Source organism: Bos indicus, chromosome 13, assembly GCF_029378745.1.
Source record: "Bos indicus isolate NIAB-ARS_2022 breed Sahiwal x Tharparkar chromosome 13, NIAB-ARS_B.indTharparkar_mat_pri_1.0, whole genome shotgun sequence".
Taxonomy (NCBI): domain Eukaryota; kingdom Metazoa; phylum Chordata; class Mammalia; order Artiodactyla; family Bovidae; genus Bos; species Bos indicus.
In genome coordinates this window covers 7,046,636-7,067,527 of record NC_091772.1, presented here as the reverse complement: position 1 = coordinate 7,067,527, position 20,892 = coordinate 7,046,636, and the positions used below count along the sequence as shown (strand labels likewise).

General features: G+C 39.3%; 1 protein-coding gene across 8 annotated transcripts in view; it reads left to right on the top strand.

Annotated features, from left to right (window-relative positions):
• The window catches only part of TASP1 (taspase 1), a 318,545-nt gene that overhangs the window by 57,069 nt on the left and 240,584 nt on the right, over positions 1-20,892 (top strand). For all 8 annotated transcript variants that reach the window (XM_070800705.1, XM_070800706.1, XM_070800702.1 and 5 more), the window contains one exon: positions 9,344-9,423. In XM_070800705.1, coding sequence (XP_070656806.1) covers positions 9,344-9,423 — 80 coding nt within the window. The remainder of the gene's footprint in view (positions 1-9,343; positions 9,424-20,892) is intronic.

Below are 20,892 nucleotides of genomic sequence, written 5' to 3'. Positions count from 1 at the left end.
AAAAAAATGTCTTCTGTGTATCTGCCTAACATGTTTAATATTTCCTGTAACTTCTTGAGCATATGAATACAATTATAGTAACTTTTAATATCTTTGTTTACTAATTCTATCATCTTTGTCATTTCTGGGTTTTCAATGGAATGATCTTTCTCATTATAGGTTACATTTTCCTGCTTCTTCACGTTTGGTAATTTTTTTATTAGATTCCACACATTGTGAGTTTTGCCTTATTTGGTGTTGGATATTTTTGTACTTCAATTCTAGGATGTGGTTAATTTATTTAGAGACAGCGTCATCCTTTCAGGCCTTGCTTTATACTTTGTTACACGAACTAGAGAAGCATTTAGCCTTGAGCTAACTTTGCTTTGCTGCTAGGCAAAACCCTTCTGAGTACTATAACAGATGTAACCAGAATGAGGTTTTATTTTTTTAGTGTGACTACTGGGAACAGGAGCTGTTCTGGCCCTATGTGAACTTGGGGATTGTTACCTTTAAAACTTGCATGTTATTCTTTCCCAGACTTTGATAATTTCCTTTTACACATACACTGAAGACAAAGCTGAAGACTGGAGGGACTCTGCAGATTTCCGGAGTCTTTTCTCTGTGTGACTCTCTTCCCTGGGTTTCTGCCCTGTGAACTCTGGCCACCTGGGCATCTCTGGATGCCCAGCTCTCTGTCTTCAACTCACAGAGACTGCAGGGTTCCTGTTCTGAGTTCCTGTTCCTGTGCCGTGGCAGGAAACTCTCCAGGCAGTAAGCGGGGCCATCATAAGGTTTATCCAGTTTGTTTCCTTTCTCTCAAGGATCGCTGTCCTATGCTGCCTACTGGCTAATGTGTGAAAACTGTTTTCTGTATTTGTCTGATTTTTTTTCCCCTTTGGTTCAGGCAAGAATGTAAATGTATTCCTGTTACTCCATCTTGTCCAAAAGCAAAAATCTCTCAAATACCCGCACTGTGGAAAAAACCCAGATTCCCTGAGGATTCTTTGTGTGCGTTAGCTGCTCAGTTGTGTCTGATTCTTTGCAACCCTGTGGACTTTAGCCCACTAGGCTCCTCTCTTCATGGAATTCTCCAGGCAAGAATACTGGAGTGGGTTGCCATTTCCTCCTCCACGGCATCTTCCCTATCCAGGGATTGAACCTGGTTCTCCTACAGCACAGGTAGATTTTTTACCATGTGAGCCACCAGGAAAGCCTCCTGAGTATCCCAAATAAATGAAATTAAATTTATCATGTTTTTACTTTAAGTTTGTTTACACGCAACCCTAATAAGTCTAGTTATGTAATTTCTGTAATGATAATAGTGACCCTTATGCATTCGTACACTGTGAGAGGCACTGTTTTATGTGATTCATATGCATTGTCTCATGATATCATAAAATGATTTATGAGCATAACATACATTTTGTAGATGAAGAAACTGAGTACCTTATTTGACTTGTTATACTATTAAAATTTTATGGAGTCCTTCCTTATCACATTAGAAGCAGCAGACTAGAACTCATAACAAGGCAGTAAAATTCTTTTATAATAGTAAGAAATAGCTGTTTACATCCATTTAGTTACTCATCGCTTACCATTCCTTCATTCAGCAAATATTTATTGTTTAATTCCTGTGTGTTAGATATAGGGATATAAAAACTATCAAAAGCAGATGGAAGACTTAGAAACCATGGTCTTCTGTTGTCATCTATTGAAGAGGCAGGTAACTATGGGGGCAGCAGAGCATTGGGTGTTTTCTAAGAAGTCTTCAAATAAAAAGTTCATCTCTCTGTATACCTCATTGAGGATGACAGGGAGTATATCTGTTTCAGCTGCATCGAAAGTTGTTAGAATTTTGTAAACTCTTATTCTTTCTTAAAAAAAAAAAAATCCCTCAGCAGAATTTTAGGAGGAATGGTATTTTTATTAGCTGATAATCTTTTATATTTTAATTTTCTGGTTATTGTCAGCATGACATGATGCATTATTTAAATTTTGGTATTTGGTCAGACTAGCTGAATATTTGATATCTTCATAAATTTGGTGGAACGGAGGAGGGGACGACAGAGGATGAGACGGCTGGATGGCATCACCGACTCAATGGACGTGAGTTTGAGTGAACTCCGGGAGTGGGTGATGGACAGGGAGGCCTGGCGTGCTGCGATTCATGGGTTAGCAAAGAGTCAGACACAACTGAGCGGCTGAACTGATTATCATAAACTGTGCCATGTTTTCCCAAGTTGATTTTATTTATAAAAGTATATTTTCACTCTTTTCTCCTCCGTGATGATATGGTGTAACTTTGATAGGCCTTACCATCTAGAACAAAGGTTGTCAAACTACGGCCTATGGGACAGATCTGGTCTGCTGCCTGTTTTTGTCAGTCGCGTTTTTTGGGAACACAGCCACTCCCATTTGTGTGCATACTACCTGTGGCTGCTTGTGCTCTGCAAAGGAGCTGTTGCATCCGAGACATCTGGGTACAAAGCCTAAATTATTTGCTGTCTGGCCCTCTAGCTGAAAAAATTTGCTAACTCCTAACCTATTATAGAATAAGTTATAATTTTTTATAAGTATAAACTTTAATAGTTTTGTTTGACTTGGCATTTTCTTTTTTCACTGTATAGTTCATTTCATTCATTTATTTATCTTGGCTGTGCTGGGTCTTCGTCGCTGTGCATGGGTTTTCTCTAGTTGTGGCAGGCGGGATCTGCTCTCCAGTGGCCGTGCGTGGGCTCCTCGTTGTGGTGGCCTCTCACTGCGGAGCATGGGCTCTGGGCATCTGGGCTTCAGCAGCTGTGGCGTGTGGGCTCAGGAGTCGTGGTGCACAGTTGAGTTGCTCCTTGGCTGCCGGGGACCAGCCCCGGCTGATCCAGGGTATTCGAAGGAGAGACGGCATAGGCGAGGATCAGGATACGATAGCTTCAATTAGATATTAATTAGAGATATAAAGAGTAATAGAATAAGGATAGCTCAGTAGGAAAATTCAGTGGAGAAAAGAGGCTGAGTAGCTTGGTTTACGCGGGAGACCAATAAAACTTCAAGACAAGAAGTTTGCACCACTTACGTAGGCCGCAGGCGTCCTTCCGTTCTCCCGAAGGAGAGGAGACACTGAGGCCTCCCCGGTCGGATCTTAGAAGCCCAGGCATAATTAGTAAGCATGGTGGGTTCCGCGCTCCAGATGGAGACTCAGCCAGAGTGAGAGAGAGAGCGACATGGGGAGACCAGTATTTCGAGAAACTGATCCCAATTCTTTATTTTCCAGAGTCTGTTTTTATACACTAAGATGTTATACAAAAGTCACGTGGGGACAGCAGTCCTGACTTTTATTAAAGTCAGGTGCTTCACACAAATGTATACAGAGGTCTTAGGGGTGTTATATCATCTTCTGGCCAGGGGGGCCTGCTGACAATTTACGACCCTCTCCTTGTGACAGCGGTCAGTCAATCAGGACACTTATTTCTCCAGGGCTGATTATTCTCAATACAGACGCCACCCAAGTAAAGTTACACTCCTACAGGGTGAGGGTGTAGTGGGTTTTAGTTAAGGAAAGAATTTACTTAGCCTAAGGTCTAACGTGATTAATATCAAAGGTTAATTCTATATATTCATTAATGTGTGTAAGGGCAGGGGATATGGAGACTTAGCAACAAACATTGGCTCAACAAATGAAAAACCCTTCACCAATACAATTTCTAATTAGCCCACTATACTTATAGTTTTCTAACTTCTCTAAAGAACCTGTTTTTAGAGGGTTTAAAGCATCTCGTGCCTCTCACGGTTGGGAGGCTGTGAGCAATCACATGTGGCCAGACGAGCCTGTCAGGCAGGCTAGAGAACCTTCAGAGGAGTTTGTAGGTTAAAACACTCTTGCCACACCCAAGAGTTTTTATTGACTGGAGCTCTAGGTTAACTCCTTCTCCGAAAGAGGTGGTGGGGGACAGCCCCCCGTAAAGTCAGAGGTGTAGGTAAGAGCACAAAGTAGTAAAGTAGGCAGGCTCTGGTTATGGGGTAGACGCTCGAGGATTTCCAGGGGGACTCCTGAGGCTCGATCCCGCCTTTGCGTATGTCGAGCCTCCTTCCTCATGACCTTTGCCATGGGCGGAGTACCTCACTCTGGCCCCCAACACTTGGCATGTGGAATCTTCCTGGATCAAGGGTTGAACCTGTGTCCTATGCATTGGCCGGCAGATTCTTATCCATTGTACCTCTGGGGAAGTCCAAGTTATAATTTTTGGAAATTTTGTTTCTTTTGGTGAAAAAGGGAAGGCTTGGAAAACATTGTTGCTTCATGTTTAATATGAGTTAACCTAAAATGCTCATTCAGTTCAGTTCAGTTCAGTTGCTCAATCGTGTCTGACTCTTTGCAACCCCATGGACTGCAGCATGTCAGGCCTCCCTGTCCATCACCAACTCCCGGAGTTTACCCAAATTCATGTCCACTGAGTCAGTGATGCCATCCAACCATCTCATCCTCTGTCGTCCACTTCTCCTCCTGCCCTCAATCTTTCCCAAAATCAGCGTCTTTTCCAGTGAGTCAGCTCTTCGCATCAGGTGGTCAAAGTATTGGAGTTTCAGCTTCAACATCACTCCCTCCAATGAACACCCAGGACTGATCTCCTTTAGAATGGACTGGTTGGATCTCCTTGCAGTCCATGGGACTCTCAAGAGTCTTCTCCAGCACCACAGTTCAAAAGCATCAATTCTTCAGCACTTAGCTTTCTTTATAGTCCAACTCTCACATCCCATATATGACCACTGGAAAAACCATAGCCTTGACTAGATGGGCCTTTGTTGGCAAAATAATGTCTCTGCTTTTTAATATGCTGTCTAGGTTGGTCATAACTTTCCTTCCAAGTAGTAAGTGTCTTTTAATTTCATGGTTGCAATATCATCTGCAGTGATTTTGGAGCCCAGAAAAATGAAGTCAGCCACTGTTTCCCCATCTGTTCACCATGAAGTGATGGGATGGATGCCATGATCTTCGTTTTCTGAATGTAGAGCTTTAAGCCAACCTTTTCACTCTCCTCTTTCACTTTCATCAAGAGGTTCTTTAGTTCTTCACTTTCTGCCTTAAGGGTGGTGGTATCTGCATATCTGAGGTTATTGATATTTCTTCTGGCAATCTTGATTCCAGCTTTTGCTTCCTCCAGCCCGTTAGACCCTAGGATTTTTTGAGATGCAAATTTAGTTTTTGGTACATTGTTTATTTGAAAATGCAGTTAAACTTATTGTATTTCATAAATTCATTCGGATTTTAGTACTTTTGTATGAATGTGAAAAGAATATTTAAAGACCTATAGATTAAAAGAAACATAAGAAGACCTATCAACTAATCAGAAAATAAGGATGGATTAGTTGGATTTCCCCTCAAATAAAATAGTTTAAAAGGCAAAATAACAATAATAGCACAACTTTTAGGAAAAAATCAGGGAAATGTGAACATCAATTGAATCAACTTTTGATTCCAAGGATTTATTGTTAAATTTTTTAAGGTGTCAATTTGTTATGTTGTGGTTATGTATTTTTTTTAAGTTGCTTTTTTAGAGACGTTAAAATATTTATATTTGAAGTTATGTGATGTCTGAGGTTTGCTTCAGAATGGTCTGGATGGGAGTGAAGTAAAGACGAGCAGTGTGTTAATCACTGGTGAGATAGGGTGAGGATCCTTTTGGATTCACTATAGACTATTCACTGTAATGTACGTGTTTACAAATTTTTACAATAACATTTTGAGAAGAGTTAAATCCTTGTTATTTAATATGTTCACTATTTCTTTTTCCACGTATAGCAGGTTCTCCTTTATTTGCACTTTCTGTGTTTGTAAGCTGTAAATAAGCAGTAGCCACCAAATTGATGGTCTTTCTTCAATTCTGTGTGTTTGTGGTAAACAAAGAAGTCCTAGGTAAAACAGGCAGAAATCTGTTTTGAAGTCCAAAGAAGCAGCTATCATTTTCTTCTCTGTCTCTCTTATCTAGCATAATGCATTTTAAGCAGTTTTGAGAGCTTTCTAAAGTCACTGAATTACCCATTTTTAGACTGACAATAGCGTCATGATTTTTGAAAACAGTTCCCATCCGTAGAATCCCAGGCGGCCTCGGTGCGTCTCTGTGTGTTTGGTTGTGCTGGCCCTTCAGTATCTCAGCTCGCTGACGGTCACCCGGTCAGCACTGGTCTCAGTACACTGTTGCTTTTGTTGCGTAACACTTTAGACTTGCTTTAGTGTAAATTAAGGAGAGCATAACACAAGGACAGTGCTGTCCTTTAGAGAGTTTTGACACCCTCATTTATTATTTTGTTGAGTATCTTGCAGTTGTTTGTTTATGATTAGTGTGTTCTAGGCGTTGTTCTGAGTGGCTATGTGGATATCAATGAAAAACAAAGATCCCTGCTGTAATGAAGCTTATAGTTTATTTGAGGGAGACATGTAAACAACAGAGATAATATGTAAGCTGTACAGTGTCTGGGCTTCCCTGGTGGCTCAGATGGTAAAGAATTCACCTGCAATGCAGGAGACCTGGGTTCGATGCCTGGGTTGGTTCATGGAGTCACAAAGAGTCAGACACAACTGAGCTACTGAGCAGACACACACACACAGTGTATAGTATGTCATAAGGTGGAAAAAATGTAAAAAGGGCAGAATGAGAGAGATTAAGAGTACTGGCTAGAGGAGTGTAGAGTGTTGAGTAGTTTTAAAGTATTGAGTTTCAGGCCTCATCAAGGAGATATGTTTAAACAGATGGAGAAATTTGCCATTTGGGAAAGAAGGAAGACCCTGACTGGGCACAGTCAGGGCCAAGGCCCTGAGGCCAGAGCTCCCTTGACATGTTTGTGTTTTTACGGGACGCTGGAGTAGCCTTACCAGGAGGTGGGGGAGATGAGGGGAGGAAGGGAAGAGAGGACTGGATCACGTGAGCGCCTGGAGATTCTGCCAAAGGCTCCAGTTTGCAGGCTAGTGTCGTCACAAGGGGCTTCTCAGGATTTTGAGAAGAGGAGTGTCATCACCTGACTTGCATTTCCCAAGGATGTCAGTGGCTAGTGTGTTGAGATGGGACCAAGGCAGGGAACCGAGCAAGGCAAGCATGAGAGTGAGGGGCTGTTGCAGCAATCCGGGAGAGCGACGGAGGCAGCTCAGACCCAGGTGGTGCAGGGGAGTGGTGAGAAGTGGCCAGATTCTGAGTGTTTTAACAAGGTGGAGTCAGTGGGTTTCCTAGTGAATTGAGATGAAACTTCTATGAAAGCTTTCTCCTTGGAGAATCATGAATATTTGGGAAAAATTTGAGTTGGTGCTGCAGTTAGTGTTCTGGGAAGTGATTTTTTGCTTTTATAGGATGTGCTCAGCTGCTTCAGTTTGTCCGACTTTGAAACCCCATGGACTGTAGCCCACCAGTCTTCTCTGTCCGTGGGATTTTCCAGGCAAGAATACTGCAGTGGGTCGCCATTTTCTCCTCCAGGGAATCTTCCCAACTCAGAGATCAAACCCACATCTCTTGTATCTCCTGAATTGCTGGCGGATTCCTTACCACTAGCGCCACCTGGGAAGCCCTTTTGATTGTATAGTTTTTAACCAAGCTCACATAATTTTATAGTGTTTTAAAATGATTTTAAAAGCAGTTATATGCCATTTTTTTGTGATGTTGCACTACTGGACATGTAATTTTGGATAGTAAGGAAAGTGAGGTATTCAGAAGCATCCATGATGCTCACTTTCTTGGTAAATATTATAAAATGCCTAACATTTAAAAACTTGCATTGCAGACAGTGGCAAACTGATTTCATTTAGAATCAAATCTATGAATGATTGAGAAATGAAAAATAACACTAAGCATATTTTATAAAATGCTTTTGATCCCAGATACTGGGATCGAGCTCCAAATGACCAGTGGGTGTGCTGAGGATATTAGATTCAGCTCCAAACTTCTGTCTTGATCATTTTATGCACTACTTCAGCATCTCCTTTACATTTTCACATGAGTAGAAGTTATTTCTTATATCAAAGTCTTTTTGGAGCAGGAGAAAGTGCTACAAATGCCATCAGGATAGTTCAACTTGCATCCAAGTTCCTACTTGAATTATTCTTCCGTTTTCCTTTATGTGACAGCTTTTCTTGGCTGTTTCTTTGCAGTGGTCTTCATTTGATACAAGAATAGGAGAACTGTTTTCTATTTTTGGAGTCCTTTAGAATTTTTTAAAAAATGCAAGTTTGAAGAGGTGAAGTTGTTTATTCTTGTGGACTCTCTCCCTCCTCTTTTTTTTTTTCTTTTTAAAAGCTCCCTCAGCTCCAAGCTCTGTATATATTGGAAAAGTTATTGAGCCTAACAATGTAGTTTCTCTTTGGAACTGTTTGAATATATTTCTAAGTATCTACTTTGACTTTCTTCTGATCTGTCATTGATCTTATTAACAATCAAATCTAAAGACTTCAATATGTATTACTTTGAGTTTTTATTGTTGGATGATTAGAGGAATAGAAACAAAAAATGGGGAGCAGGAAACTAATGAGTAGGCTCTAGTTCAAGGAATCCATTACTGGCTGGCTGAGATCTTTAAGAAGTTGGCTGTGGAAGGAGATGAAGTGATTGATTATTATGGTAACTGCTTGCTATTACTGTGTTAGGGAATGGAATGGTTAATTATCCTGCATGCTATTTGAAATCTTTGAAAGGAAGTCTTTTACAGTTAGCTAACAGTATCCTTTTATTCACTTTCTGTTATGTTAAAACCTGCAGTTGGGGATTAAAAAATGACCTCTGGGGCACACCACACTACCTTACCACAGTGAAAATATGGTTCTGAATCATATATGTGTGTGTGTGTGTGTGTGTGTATTGCATCGAGGCTTAGAAATGTAAGTGCATATCATTGTGTTTGGGCATCTCTGGATGTACCCCACTCATTTTGGATAGATCCAGCTGTTATACTAGGCAAGAATACCAACTCTGAAGACACTTGCTTAAGCTTTAACTCTTAACATGATTAAAATAGTTCTTGTACAAAAACTGAGAACCACTTTGATCCAAGATAAATCTTTATATTTTCCATTGGGAAATCAACTATTTTTACTTCTTATGTTGCATTTTACCAATTTTTACTTATTAGTTATTGCAAATGATATCATACCATTTACTGTTTCCAACTGTAAAATGTCTAACTTGGGGAAAAATTAAATGAATTCTTTTGGTATATAGCTATTTTGAGGTATTGCAAAATTTTTAGTTGTCTTATTATATTGCTTATCTTACTTTATTATATATGTATATAAATAATATATGTATACAAATAAATATATTTATTTATTGCCTATATACATGTAGGAGAAGATGACACTGAATTTTTAAAAGAATAATCTTTCTGTTGTTAGCTTTTTAGTTGGAGAAGGAGCCTACAGATGGGCAGTAGATCATGGAATACCCTCTTGCCCTCCTAGCATCATGACCACAAGTGAGTAAAAACTTTTCAAAATTAAGCTGTATTAGCATATATACCTGAAAGTGTTACATTGCTTTTGATCCATGTAGCACCTGTATTTAAGGAAGAAAGCTTGTATATTGAAATATTTTAGTTAAAAGATATGTAGAAAGTTGGTTGATGTTCAGTCAACTTTATCTTCCTGAGGGCCCCCCACTCCTGCTCTCTCATGCTTTTATAGAAGTATTGTTAAAGGATCCTTTGTAGGCTACTTAAAATAATTACTGACAGTCAAACCATAATACCACCCACTTAAATAGAGAGAAGAAAACATAGGTCAACATTTACCAATCCTTGAGCCGAAGAAGGCCTATCTAGGTACCAAGTGTAGGAGAAGGAAAAACAAAAAAACAGAAAAAAGGTCAAAGGTCATAAATAGATAATAAAACAATTAATAGGGACACTTAAATTAAGATGAGTACATGATAAATCTTACTTGTTAAATCCCTCTTACTTGGTGAAGGAGTTAAAAAATATATTACTGCTGGTAAGTGTGTGGTCAGATGAACATAATACATTGTAGGTACAAATGTAGATTGGCAGAAATTTGGGAGGATGTTGTTGAGTAATATAAATCCAAAGCCTTAAACCCATTCTGCTTCTCTGAACTTGTTATTGGAGATATAGACAAATTTATGTAGAAGAGTGCTCAGTGAGCATTATTAAAAATGTAAAAAAAATTCAATTATGTATAAAATAAACTACAAGGATATATTGTACTACACAGGGAATATAGCTAATAACTATAAGTGGAATGTAAGCTTTAAAAATTGTGAATCACTGTACTGTACATCTGCTACTTATATCATATTGTACATCAACTATACTTCAATTAAGAAAAAGAGAAAGAAAAACATTAACAATTATAAAAAATTTTGAGAAACTCTTATATCCAACCCAGAAGAATGTAAGTAAATAAACCGTCACATATTCTTATAATAAAATGTTATAAAGTAACTAGAAATTGTTATAAAGACATGATTAAATCTAATAATGACTTTAAAAAGTAAAAAATGGATATAAATATCTATATTTGTGTGTTTCATATGTCTATCTTGAGAAAAAAGTCATGACTGCATATTTATCATAAAACAAAGAAATTGTTTAAAAACATAGACAAAATTAAAAAAAAAATTTTATTAAGTAATCTATGCTGCTGCTGCTAAGTCGCTTCAGTTGTGTCCGACTCTGTGCGACCCCATAGACAGCAGCCCACCAGGCTCCCCCATCCCTGGGATTCTCCAGGCAAGAACACTAGAGTGGGTTGCCATTTCCTTCTCCAATGCGTGAAAGTGAAAAGTGAAAGTGAAGTTGCTCAGTCGTGTCCGACTCATAGTGACCCCATGGACTGCAGCCCACCAGGCTTCTCTGTCCATGGGATTTTCCGGGCAAGAGTATTGGAGTGGGGTGCCATTGCCTTCTCCAAGTAATCTATGAGTATAATTTAAATAATCAAATGGAAAAATGAGGACTCATTGGCTCCAAGGAAACCAAGTTGTAGAAAAAAGAGATAATTATCTATCACAGCAAGTGTTTAGCAAGGACCAGCTGTTAGTAACATGTTCACAAAATGAGTTTAATATCACTGAAAGTTGGACTGGCGAGAGGCAGGCGGGAGAAGTGTGTGTGCAGGGAGGCAGGGAGGATGAGACCTCTGTGTTCTCACAGTCCCTGTCACTAATTCTGCTTTAAGCTCTCCCCAGTGGATCTTGGGGTAGAGCCGCTGTGCCAGTTAGTTTTGTTTTTCCCTGGACACAGGCCCCTTGGCAACCTGGCTCTGCCTGCGTGCTGCCCCTAGGCCTGCTGTGCAGCTGTCCTCTGCTCCTCACTGCTCTGTCACTCTGGAGTTGCCTTTTCCTCTCTCCAGTATCAATGTGGCTGCTTCCTGAATGGAATGTGTGGGTTTTTTTTTTTTTTCCTTGTTTTACTCCCACATTTGGTATATGTAAGATGGGAAATCACTTACACTTAGGTTTCTGAAGAAATTGCTCCATCTTCTAACTTCCAGTCTTGCTAATATGCAGTCCATTGGCATTTTGGTTCCCAGTTCTTTGTGGTGTATTTTTCCTCTTTCAAAGGAAGTTCTTTATTCTATGTTCTTATTACGACAATGATACTTTGGGATAAGTCTGTTTTTCTATTTATGATTACTGAGTCCACTTTTGGCCTTTCCATCTGGAAATCCATCTGCTTCTGTTTGGAGAGATTTTTTTTAGAAGATCTTGTGATAACGGTCTCCACCTACTTCTCTATATTTTTCTAATATCTATGAATTAGAGGTTGGATCTTGTGCTCTAATCCTATGTATCCTTTTCAACAGTTACTTTTTTTCCTCCTTTTAAAAATCTCTTTTATCCTATTGTCTGGGAAGTTTCTTCAATTTTATCTTCCAAATCTTCTACTTCTAATGAATTTGTAATTTTGATTTTAGTATTTTTCAGCTTGACTGATGGCTCAGCAGGTAAAGACTCCCAAGATGCAGGAGCTGTGGGTTTGATCCCTGGGTCGGGAAGATCCCTTGGAGGAGAGATAGAAACCTACTCCAGTACTCTTGTCTGGAAAATCCCATGGCTTTACAGAGGAGCCTGGTGGGCTCCAATCCATGGATCTATGATTAATACTTTTAAAACATGATATCCTTGTTCTTGTTTCATGAACTCAGCATTTTTGCTTTCTCTCTTGGGATATTATGGTTTAAAACGTGCTCTTATCTGCTATTTCTGCTTCCTCTGTCTTTGTGTTTGTGTGTTTTGGACACTAATACATGTTTGCTAATTTCCTCAGCTATCTAGTGGCCCTCTGCCGTTTCATATTCCCGAGTGAGGCACCTAAAGGCCTGTTGGCAGCTTTGTGTGAGAGGGCAGGTCTGTTTGACCTCAAGAGAGGAGGCGTGGTCATTTCTCTATGCAGTTTTTCTCCTGGGTTAGGGAGAGACGTCTTCCCACCTCTGGGAGGGCGGTATCCCGTATTTGGGTATAGCACATGGGAAGGGCTGGAGGTGCTCCTTTGCCTTCCTCTGACTTTTACGTCAAAGTCTGTTTTTGTAGGTAGAGTCCGTGCCTGCTCCCAGCTGTGCTCCATGTCAGCTAAATTGGGGCCCGTCTGGTTCCGTCTCTCCAGGAGGTAGCTTCATGTTTTCTGCAAGTGCAAGGAAAGGATCTGGGCGTCTCCATCTGCCTGTTCTGGTTTTAGTCCCGACCTGGCTTTCAGACACACCAGGTGCCTTCTGTTTCAAGTTCTCTTGATGTTTCTTTGGCAGAAATTAGTTTAGTTTGGCCGAGATTAGTTTGATTTGTGATGTCCTGGCTAGTGGGCATTGGGGTTCATCTTCTTCTGCTCGATTAGTTACTTGCTTTCTATTTTCTAAAACTGCTGATATCACTCTTCTCTTATACTCACCCCTTGTGTATGCCAGTCTTCCTCCCCACTTACATTTCTTTCTGGTACATTTTTAGTAGGGCATGGGGATGAATTCATGCATTCAGTCTGCCAATTTTACTTCAGAACATTTATATAAAAACATATTATAAAATAGTACTAGATTTTTGCAAGATGGCAAAATTATTTTTGACTATATATTAGTATTTTATACTTGGAATAAGAAAAACATAAGGTATCATAGGTTTGTTTTTTTTTTTTTTTAATGACATATACCCAATCAACAAGAAATCTCTGAATAAATAAGGTGTTTGAAAGTTAAGTGATATATTCATTTTTTGTTTTGGCAAAAAAGAATGGTTTTGACTTATGAATTTAAAAGGAGAAGCTATAACTATTATTTAGATTAAAGAAATTTTAAATACCGTCCGATATTCAGCCATTTGTTTAATCCTCAGTATAAATAAAATGGTGTTTTGGTGCTGTTTAATGATAATGCTTTATACTTGATTACCTTTAGGGGGCATAATTTGTAGGTTTTTATTCTCCTTCAACTTTCAGAATGTCTTTCTAAGGTTTATCCTAAATTTCTTACACATTTTCACATATAATTACTTATTTCATTCCTGTATGTAGATTTGAATTTCTTTCTGGCATCATTTCCTTTAGCTTGGAATGCAAAAACTTTTCTGGTAATGTGGTAGATGTGGTAGTGAAAAATTTTCTCAGCTTTCATTATCTGGGGGGAAAAAAGTCCTTAGTTTCCTTTTGCTTTGAAAAGATATTTTTTGTTGGATATAGACTTCTAGGTTGGCAGGTTTTTTTTTTTTTTTTTTTTCTTTTAGCACTTTCAAAAAATTGTGTTAAAATATTCATAATGTAAAATTTACCATTTTAACAGTTTTTAAGTGTGTGACTCAGTGGTATTAAGTACATTCACAGTGTTGATTAACTATTACCGTTGTCCATCCCTATTGTCTCCTTAACTCAGACAGAAACTCTGTATCTAGTAAACAGTGATTACCCACCACGCCTCTTCCCTGCCCCTGGTAACCTCTCTTCTGCTTACTTTGTCTATGAGTTTGCCTATTCTAGGTTCCTTCTCTAAGTGGAATCACATAATATTTGTCCTTTTGTGTCTGGATTATTTCCTTAGTATGTTTCCAAAGTTCATCTATATTGTAGATGATATATCTATATATATCAGGATTTCCTTCTTCAGATCAGTCTCTGAGTCGTGTCCGACTCTTTGCGACCCCATGAATCGCAGCACCAACTCCCGGAGTTCACTGAGACTCATGTCCATCGAGTCAGTGATGCCATCCAGCCATCTCATCCTCTGTCGTCCCCTTCTCCTCCTGCCCCCAATCCCTCCCAGCATCAGAGTCTTTTCCAATGAGTCAACTCTTCGCATGAGGTGGCCAAAGTACTGGAGCTTCAGCTTTAGCATCATTCCTTCCAAAGAACACCCAGGGCTGATCTCTTTTAGAATGGACTGGTTGGATCTCCTTGCAGTCCAAGGGACTCTCAAGAGTCTTCTCCAAGACCACAGTTCAAAAGCATCAATTCTCCAGCGCTCAGCTTTCTTCACAGTCCAACTCTCACATCCATACATGACTACTGGAAAAACCATAGACTTGACTAGATGAATAATGTTCCATTGTATCCTTTGAACACTTTTTAAAGATGTTATTCCATTATCTTCTGGATTCCATTGTTTCTGTTAGGAAGTCAGACATGATTGTTATTGCTTTCCTCTGTATAATGTGTCTTCTTTTTCTTTGATTGTTTTTAAGAATTGTTCTTTTTATTTGTTTTTGCCAAAGTGTGGTTTTCTTTGTGCTGGTTTTGTTGTGGATCCAGTTTTTAAACAGTTACTCTCCCTCATATTCTTGCTCTCCCTCTTCTGTTTCTAGGACTTGCATTTCACCTATAGTAAACATTTGACACTTTCATGTATTATTCAAGCTCTAATTTTTTTCCCAGTGTTTGTTCTCTGCTTTCTGTGATAATCAAGATTCCCATAGAAACAGAACCAGTATCTATCTATCTATGAGATATTATAAAGAATTGGCTCATGTAGTTGTGGAAGTTGACAAGTCCCAAGATCTGCAGGATCAGACACCATGCTAGAGACCAGGAGAGTCAATGGAGTGATTTCAATCTAAGTTCAAAGGCTTGAAAACCAGGTCAGCTGGACTGTGTAGTTTCAGTGTGAAGGCTGGCATGCTCAAAAGCAGGAAGAGCTAATGTTTCAGTTCAAGTCTGAAGGTAGGAAAAAGTTGACATTCTAGTTCAAAGGCAGTCAGGCAAGAAGATTTCTCTCTTACTCAGGGGAGAGTCTCTGCCTTTTTGTTCTGTTAAGGCACCGAGCTGATTAAATGAGGTCTACCAGTTTAGGGAGGGCAATCTGCTTTACTCTATCAACTTCAGTGTAAATCTCATCCTCAGCAAGCACACACTCACAGACACGCCTGAAATAGTGTTTGACCAATATCTGGGCACTCTGGCTCAGTCACTTTGACAAATAAAACTAACCATCACACTTCTTCTATTTGTGGTTTCTGTTGAATTGTCTTCGAGCTTGTTTATCTTTCCTCCTGCAGTATCTAATTTGATATTAATCTTTTGTTATGATTTAAAAAAGCAAGCACAAGATGTTGTGTTTTTCAGTTTTAAAGTTTTCCTTAAAAAAAAAAGGAAACAGCTTTCATCTCTGTCTTGAAATTTCCCATATCTTCAACCCACTGTATCCATTGTTGACATATTTATCATTGTTATTAATAACAATGTTTTAATTGTTTGAAATATTTGGTAATTCTGAAATCTGGGTAATCTGTAGGTCAGTTTCAATTGATAGTTTTTTTTTTTTGTGTGTGACCTTGGTCACAAATTTTCCATTTAGTTGCATGTCTTAAACTTTTTTTTTTTAAATTACAATTTGAGCATGTCGATGATACATTTTAGAAACTACGATTTATCTTCCTTTGAATGATGTTGAACTTGTTCTAGTATGTAATTAAATTATTTGCAGATCACCTTGATATTGTCACAGCCTCGTTTCAGGCTTTGTTAAAGTGAGTCTGTTTCAATTTTGTTCTTAATCCTAGAGTTGTCCCTTAGTACCAGCTGTGGTCTTTATTCCTAAGATATGGTCTTTCTGGGGTTTACACTGGAAAGTCTCAAACTTTGTCTCTCATACAGTGGGTATTTACTAAAACATCTGTCCACTTTTCAGCCATTATTTTCCTCAGTGAACTATTTTTTTTTTGACTTGACTGCACCAGGTCTTCACTGTGGCATGTGGGCTCTTCTGCTGCCGCCCGCAGGATCCTCGTTGTGGCGTGTGAGGTCTAGTCCCTTGACCAGGAGGCAAACCTGGGCCCCTGCATTGGGAGTGCAGAGTCTTGCCAGCTGGACCATCAGGGAAGTCCCTTCTCTGTGGACTTCATGGAATCTTGCATCCTGTATGAACAGTTAAACTCTCATTCAAGATTTGAGGGGACTTTCACATAGATTCGGGGCTTCGGTGGTGGCTCTGTTGCAGTGCAGGAGACCAGGGTTCAGTCCCTGGGTCGGGAAGATCCTTTAGAGAGGGGAGTGGCTGCCCACTCGTGTATGCTTGCCTGGAGAACTCCACGGACAGAGGAGCCTGCCGTGCTATGGTCTGTGCGGTCGCAGAGTCAGACACGACTGAGGGACTGACACATACATAGATTTTGGGCTTCCTTTTGTAGGTTTCTCCTTTGCAGGATTCCTCCCTCCCTTCCAGTGACTTCAGTAGCCCCACACTCCTTCATTTCTGACCCGTAAGACTGTGGTTTTCTACCTGAGCTCTATTTTCTGTGCGTCTCACAGAGTAGGGAGTGCCTCGTGGGGAAAGCTATTTGAATGTGGATCTCACCCAGTGTGTTTCTTTTCTCTCAGTGGTTGAATCCTCTCCTATTTTTGTCAGCTTTTGATCACTTGCCTTCAAATAGGGGTGTGTGTGTGTTTTTAAATTTAAAAATTCTGTCCAGAGTTTATAACAGTTGATCTGTGGGTTAATCTGATATAAGCTATATGTTTTGTAAATATGTGAAAATCGCTCAGTCATGTCTGACTCTTTGCGACCCCATGAACTATATAGTCCATGGAATTCTCTGGGCCAGAATACTGGAGTGGGTAGCCTTTCTCTTCTCCAGGGCATCTTCCTGACCCAGGAATCGAACCGGGGTCTCCTGCATTGCAGGCGGATTCTTTACCAACTGGGCTATCAGGGAAGCCCTATAATAATAAAATAATATAAATAAATGTATCTAAACATTGTATTATTACTTTTTAATTGCATGGCATAGGAATATGTTGTGTTCTCAAATATTGGAGCATTCTCCGTAAACCTGGTCTTCCTTTATACTTCCATTCCCATTTGCCGTCTCCTGCCCAATCTGATAAGCACAGTTACCTCTTTGATTTGCTTTTCTCTGTTCCAACAGAAGTATTGAAATGTGTAGTAGTATTCTTTTTATAAGTAGATAAATGGTATCATACTGCAGTATCCTTAGTTTTTAGGTAAATAGTGGTATAATATGATTTTCAAAAATATCTTTTTGTCAGTCAGCAAGAAGTATTTTGAAATCTGTCCATGTTGATATATAGAGAGATGAATTAACTTTAAACTGCTGAATAGCATTTTACCAATTTATTTAGTTTCTTTATTGATAGGCATTCAGGTTGTTTCTAGTTTTTGCCATTAACATTGATGATTTCATGAATATTCTTGTACACATCACTTAATATATGTTTTATTGTGCTAAATAGTTGGAAGTAGACTTACTGACTCATACAGGATGTGGATTTACCATTTGGCTGGCTATTGCCAGATTCTTAAGTGGTTTACTGTGTACTTTTGAGGAATCTGGCTGTTTACAGTTGGTGCCTTTGATGACCACATAGTAGCTCATACTATGACCACATACTTTGCAGGCCTTTATGATCAGGGGCGAGTTATCTCCTAGAAACTTTTCTCATGGAGATGTTGTGATTCCTTGAAATAATGTATATTGTAAAGAATTTCTACTCCAATTTCTGGTCCATAGAAATGCTCAAATGTTGACTCTTAATATCACCCTCACCATATGCTGGATATCAAGATGATCATGGTGATATGGTTTCACCAGAATTGAATAGGCTTAGCCCTGTAGCACTGACTGATATGATGATTTTAGTGATTGATCGTATCTGGAGTTAGGTGTAACCATTAGAGCAGTGGTTTTCAGCTCTGACTGCACATCAGTCACTGGGGAGCTTTGAAATATCCTGAAGCCCTGGCTGCACTCAAAATCAATTAAAACAGCAGCTTTTAGACGGGACCCAGGCATCTGCCGTTTTTAAAGTTTTGGAGGTAATTTCAGTGCATTCGGTTTTCAGAATGTCTGGGATGGAATATGTACATTCTTTTGAATTCTTATAGAAAGTTCATTAAGGTTGAAGTTGAAAGGGATGTGATTTTGTTTTCCTTTGGTAAAAGACAACCTTAGTTTGTGCTACAAAGTTGCTACCATCTGTTCCTTAATTTTCAGCTATTTTTTGCTTTGATAGGTCCTGTGGTACATCTTTAAATTAAGTAAAGAGTAGATTAAGGACATCCTATTCTATCAGTTTATGGGCATGATTCTGCCACAAAGAATCCCGTTTTCTTCTTTTCTATGGCTAGGTTGTGTTCTTATATTTCAGTAGTTTTTCTGTCTCTGTTTAGGATACTTTGGAAGATAGCATGATATTAACATTTATTCTGTAATTGCAGAGTTTTAGCATAGATATATCAACACTTAATTTCATATGGCTAGTTAATATGGCCAGTTTCAAATTTTTTATTTTGAAGTACTTATAAATTCACATGCAATCCTAAGAAATAATACAGAGAAATTCCATGTACCTTTTGCCCAGTTTCCTCCCATGGGAACATCTTGCCAAACTGGTAGTATAATATCGCATTCAAGATATTGACAGTCAAGATACACAGCACTTCCATCACCACAGGGATCACGCATGTCGCTCTTTTATAGTCTCACCCACTCACCTCCCACCTTCATCCTTTGCTTGACACCTGGCAGTTACTAATCTTTCTCCATTTGTATAATTTTGTCATTTCAAGAATGTTATATAAATGGTGTCCTACAGGATATGAGTTTTTGGAAACTGGCTTTTTTATCACTTAGTGTAATTTTCTTGCAATCCATCCAGGTGATTGTGCCTATCAATAGCTTGTACCGTCTGAATTGCTGAACAGAGGATGTGCCACTGTTTGTTTCATCCTGTATCTACTGAAAGGCATTTGGGTGTTTCCAGTTCGGGGCTATTGTAAATAATGCTGTTATAAATAAAAATTCACGTACATTTTTTCGTAAATCTTCTTTTAAATTTTGGTAAAGTACACAATGTAAAATTTACCATCTTAAACATTTTTAATGGTACATTTCAGTGGCTTTAATTATATTTACACTGTACAACTGTGACTACCATCTGTCTACAAAATGCTTTTCATCTGAAAAACTGAAACTCTGTTTTCATTAAATGCTAACTCCTCCCTCGTGTCCTTCCCCCTGGCCCTTGGCAGCCAACTTTCTGAGTTCTGTCCCTATGAATTTGAGTACTCTAGGTACCTTTTATAAGTGGAATTATACACTTTTCGTTGTGTGACAGGCCTATTTCACTTACATCATGTCCTCAAGGTTCAGCCATGTTGTAGCACATGTCAGAATTTCTTTTTAAGGCTGAATAATACGCCGTTTTATGTATACACTACATTTTGTATATCCATTTATACACTGACTGGGTTGAAGCAACTTGGGTTGCTTCTGGTGTTTGGCTATTATGCATAATTGCTGCTGTGAACAGAGGTGTATAAATATCTGCTTTCGATTCTTTTGGGTACCCAGAAGTGAAATTGCCAGGTTATATGGCAATTCTGTTTTTAGTTTTTCAAAGAACCATTGTACTCTTTTTCACTGCAGCTCCACCATTTAAAGTTCTCAGTAATAGTGTACAAGGGTTCCAGTTTCTCCACAGTCTCATCAGTGCTAAGTCACTAGTTGTGTTCAACTCTTTGTGACCCCCTGCAGCCCACCAGGCGCCTCTGTTCATGGGATTCTCCAGGCCAGAATACTGGAGTGGGTTGCCATGCCCTTCTCCAGGGGATCTGCCAACTCAGGGATTGAACCCATGTCTCTCTTAAGTCTCCTGAACTGGCAGGTGGGCTCTTTACCACTAGTACCACCTGGAAAGCCTTCAACAGCCTCGTCAACCCGTGTTATTTTCTGCGTTTGTTTGTTTTGTAACAGGCATCCTGATGGTATGAGGTGGTATCTCATGACTTTTACTTGCACTTGCCTAATAATTATGCTGTTGAATATCTTTTCCTGTGCTTACTGGCCGTTTGTATATCTCCTTAAATGTCTGTCTCTGAAAAGAGGAAAAAGCAGTAGCCTTTTAAATTCCCTGGAGGTCACTTCAGATGGAGGGAGAGGCATTGCAACAATGGCTGTCTGTCTCTGTCTGTACCTCAGCCCAGAACCAGCAATCAGAGTATGGATTCTGGTATGTGGAGTACAGGGTCTCTATTGCTCACCTGGCTCTCACAAGCTGTGGGCAAGCTGCTGTAGGAATGTGTGTCTGGCTGCCTGCCACAGGGTTGGGAGTGGGGAGTTGGTAGAGGCTTCTGCACTATAAGCTGAAATTCACCCAAATTAACCACAGTTTATATCCACGCCTTCCCCTGGAAACCTTCCTCTTTAATAGACTCCAGAGTTCCATAATACTTACCTTAGACAGATTCTAGCAGGCCAGTTGTCTCGGTGCGGGGACAGATTCCTCGTGGTTCCTACTCTGCCATCTTAATTCTATCTCCAACTTATTAATTTTATATTAGACCATTCTGATTTAGGGATATTAATCTTATCTCATAACTATTTGCATATACCTTTAAATTTTAAACAATGTCATTTATCATTTACTTTTGCATATGATATCTTTCACCTTAAGACATTTAAAATTTTATGTGGTTTTTATCAATGAACCGTCTTT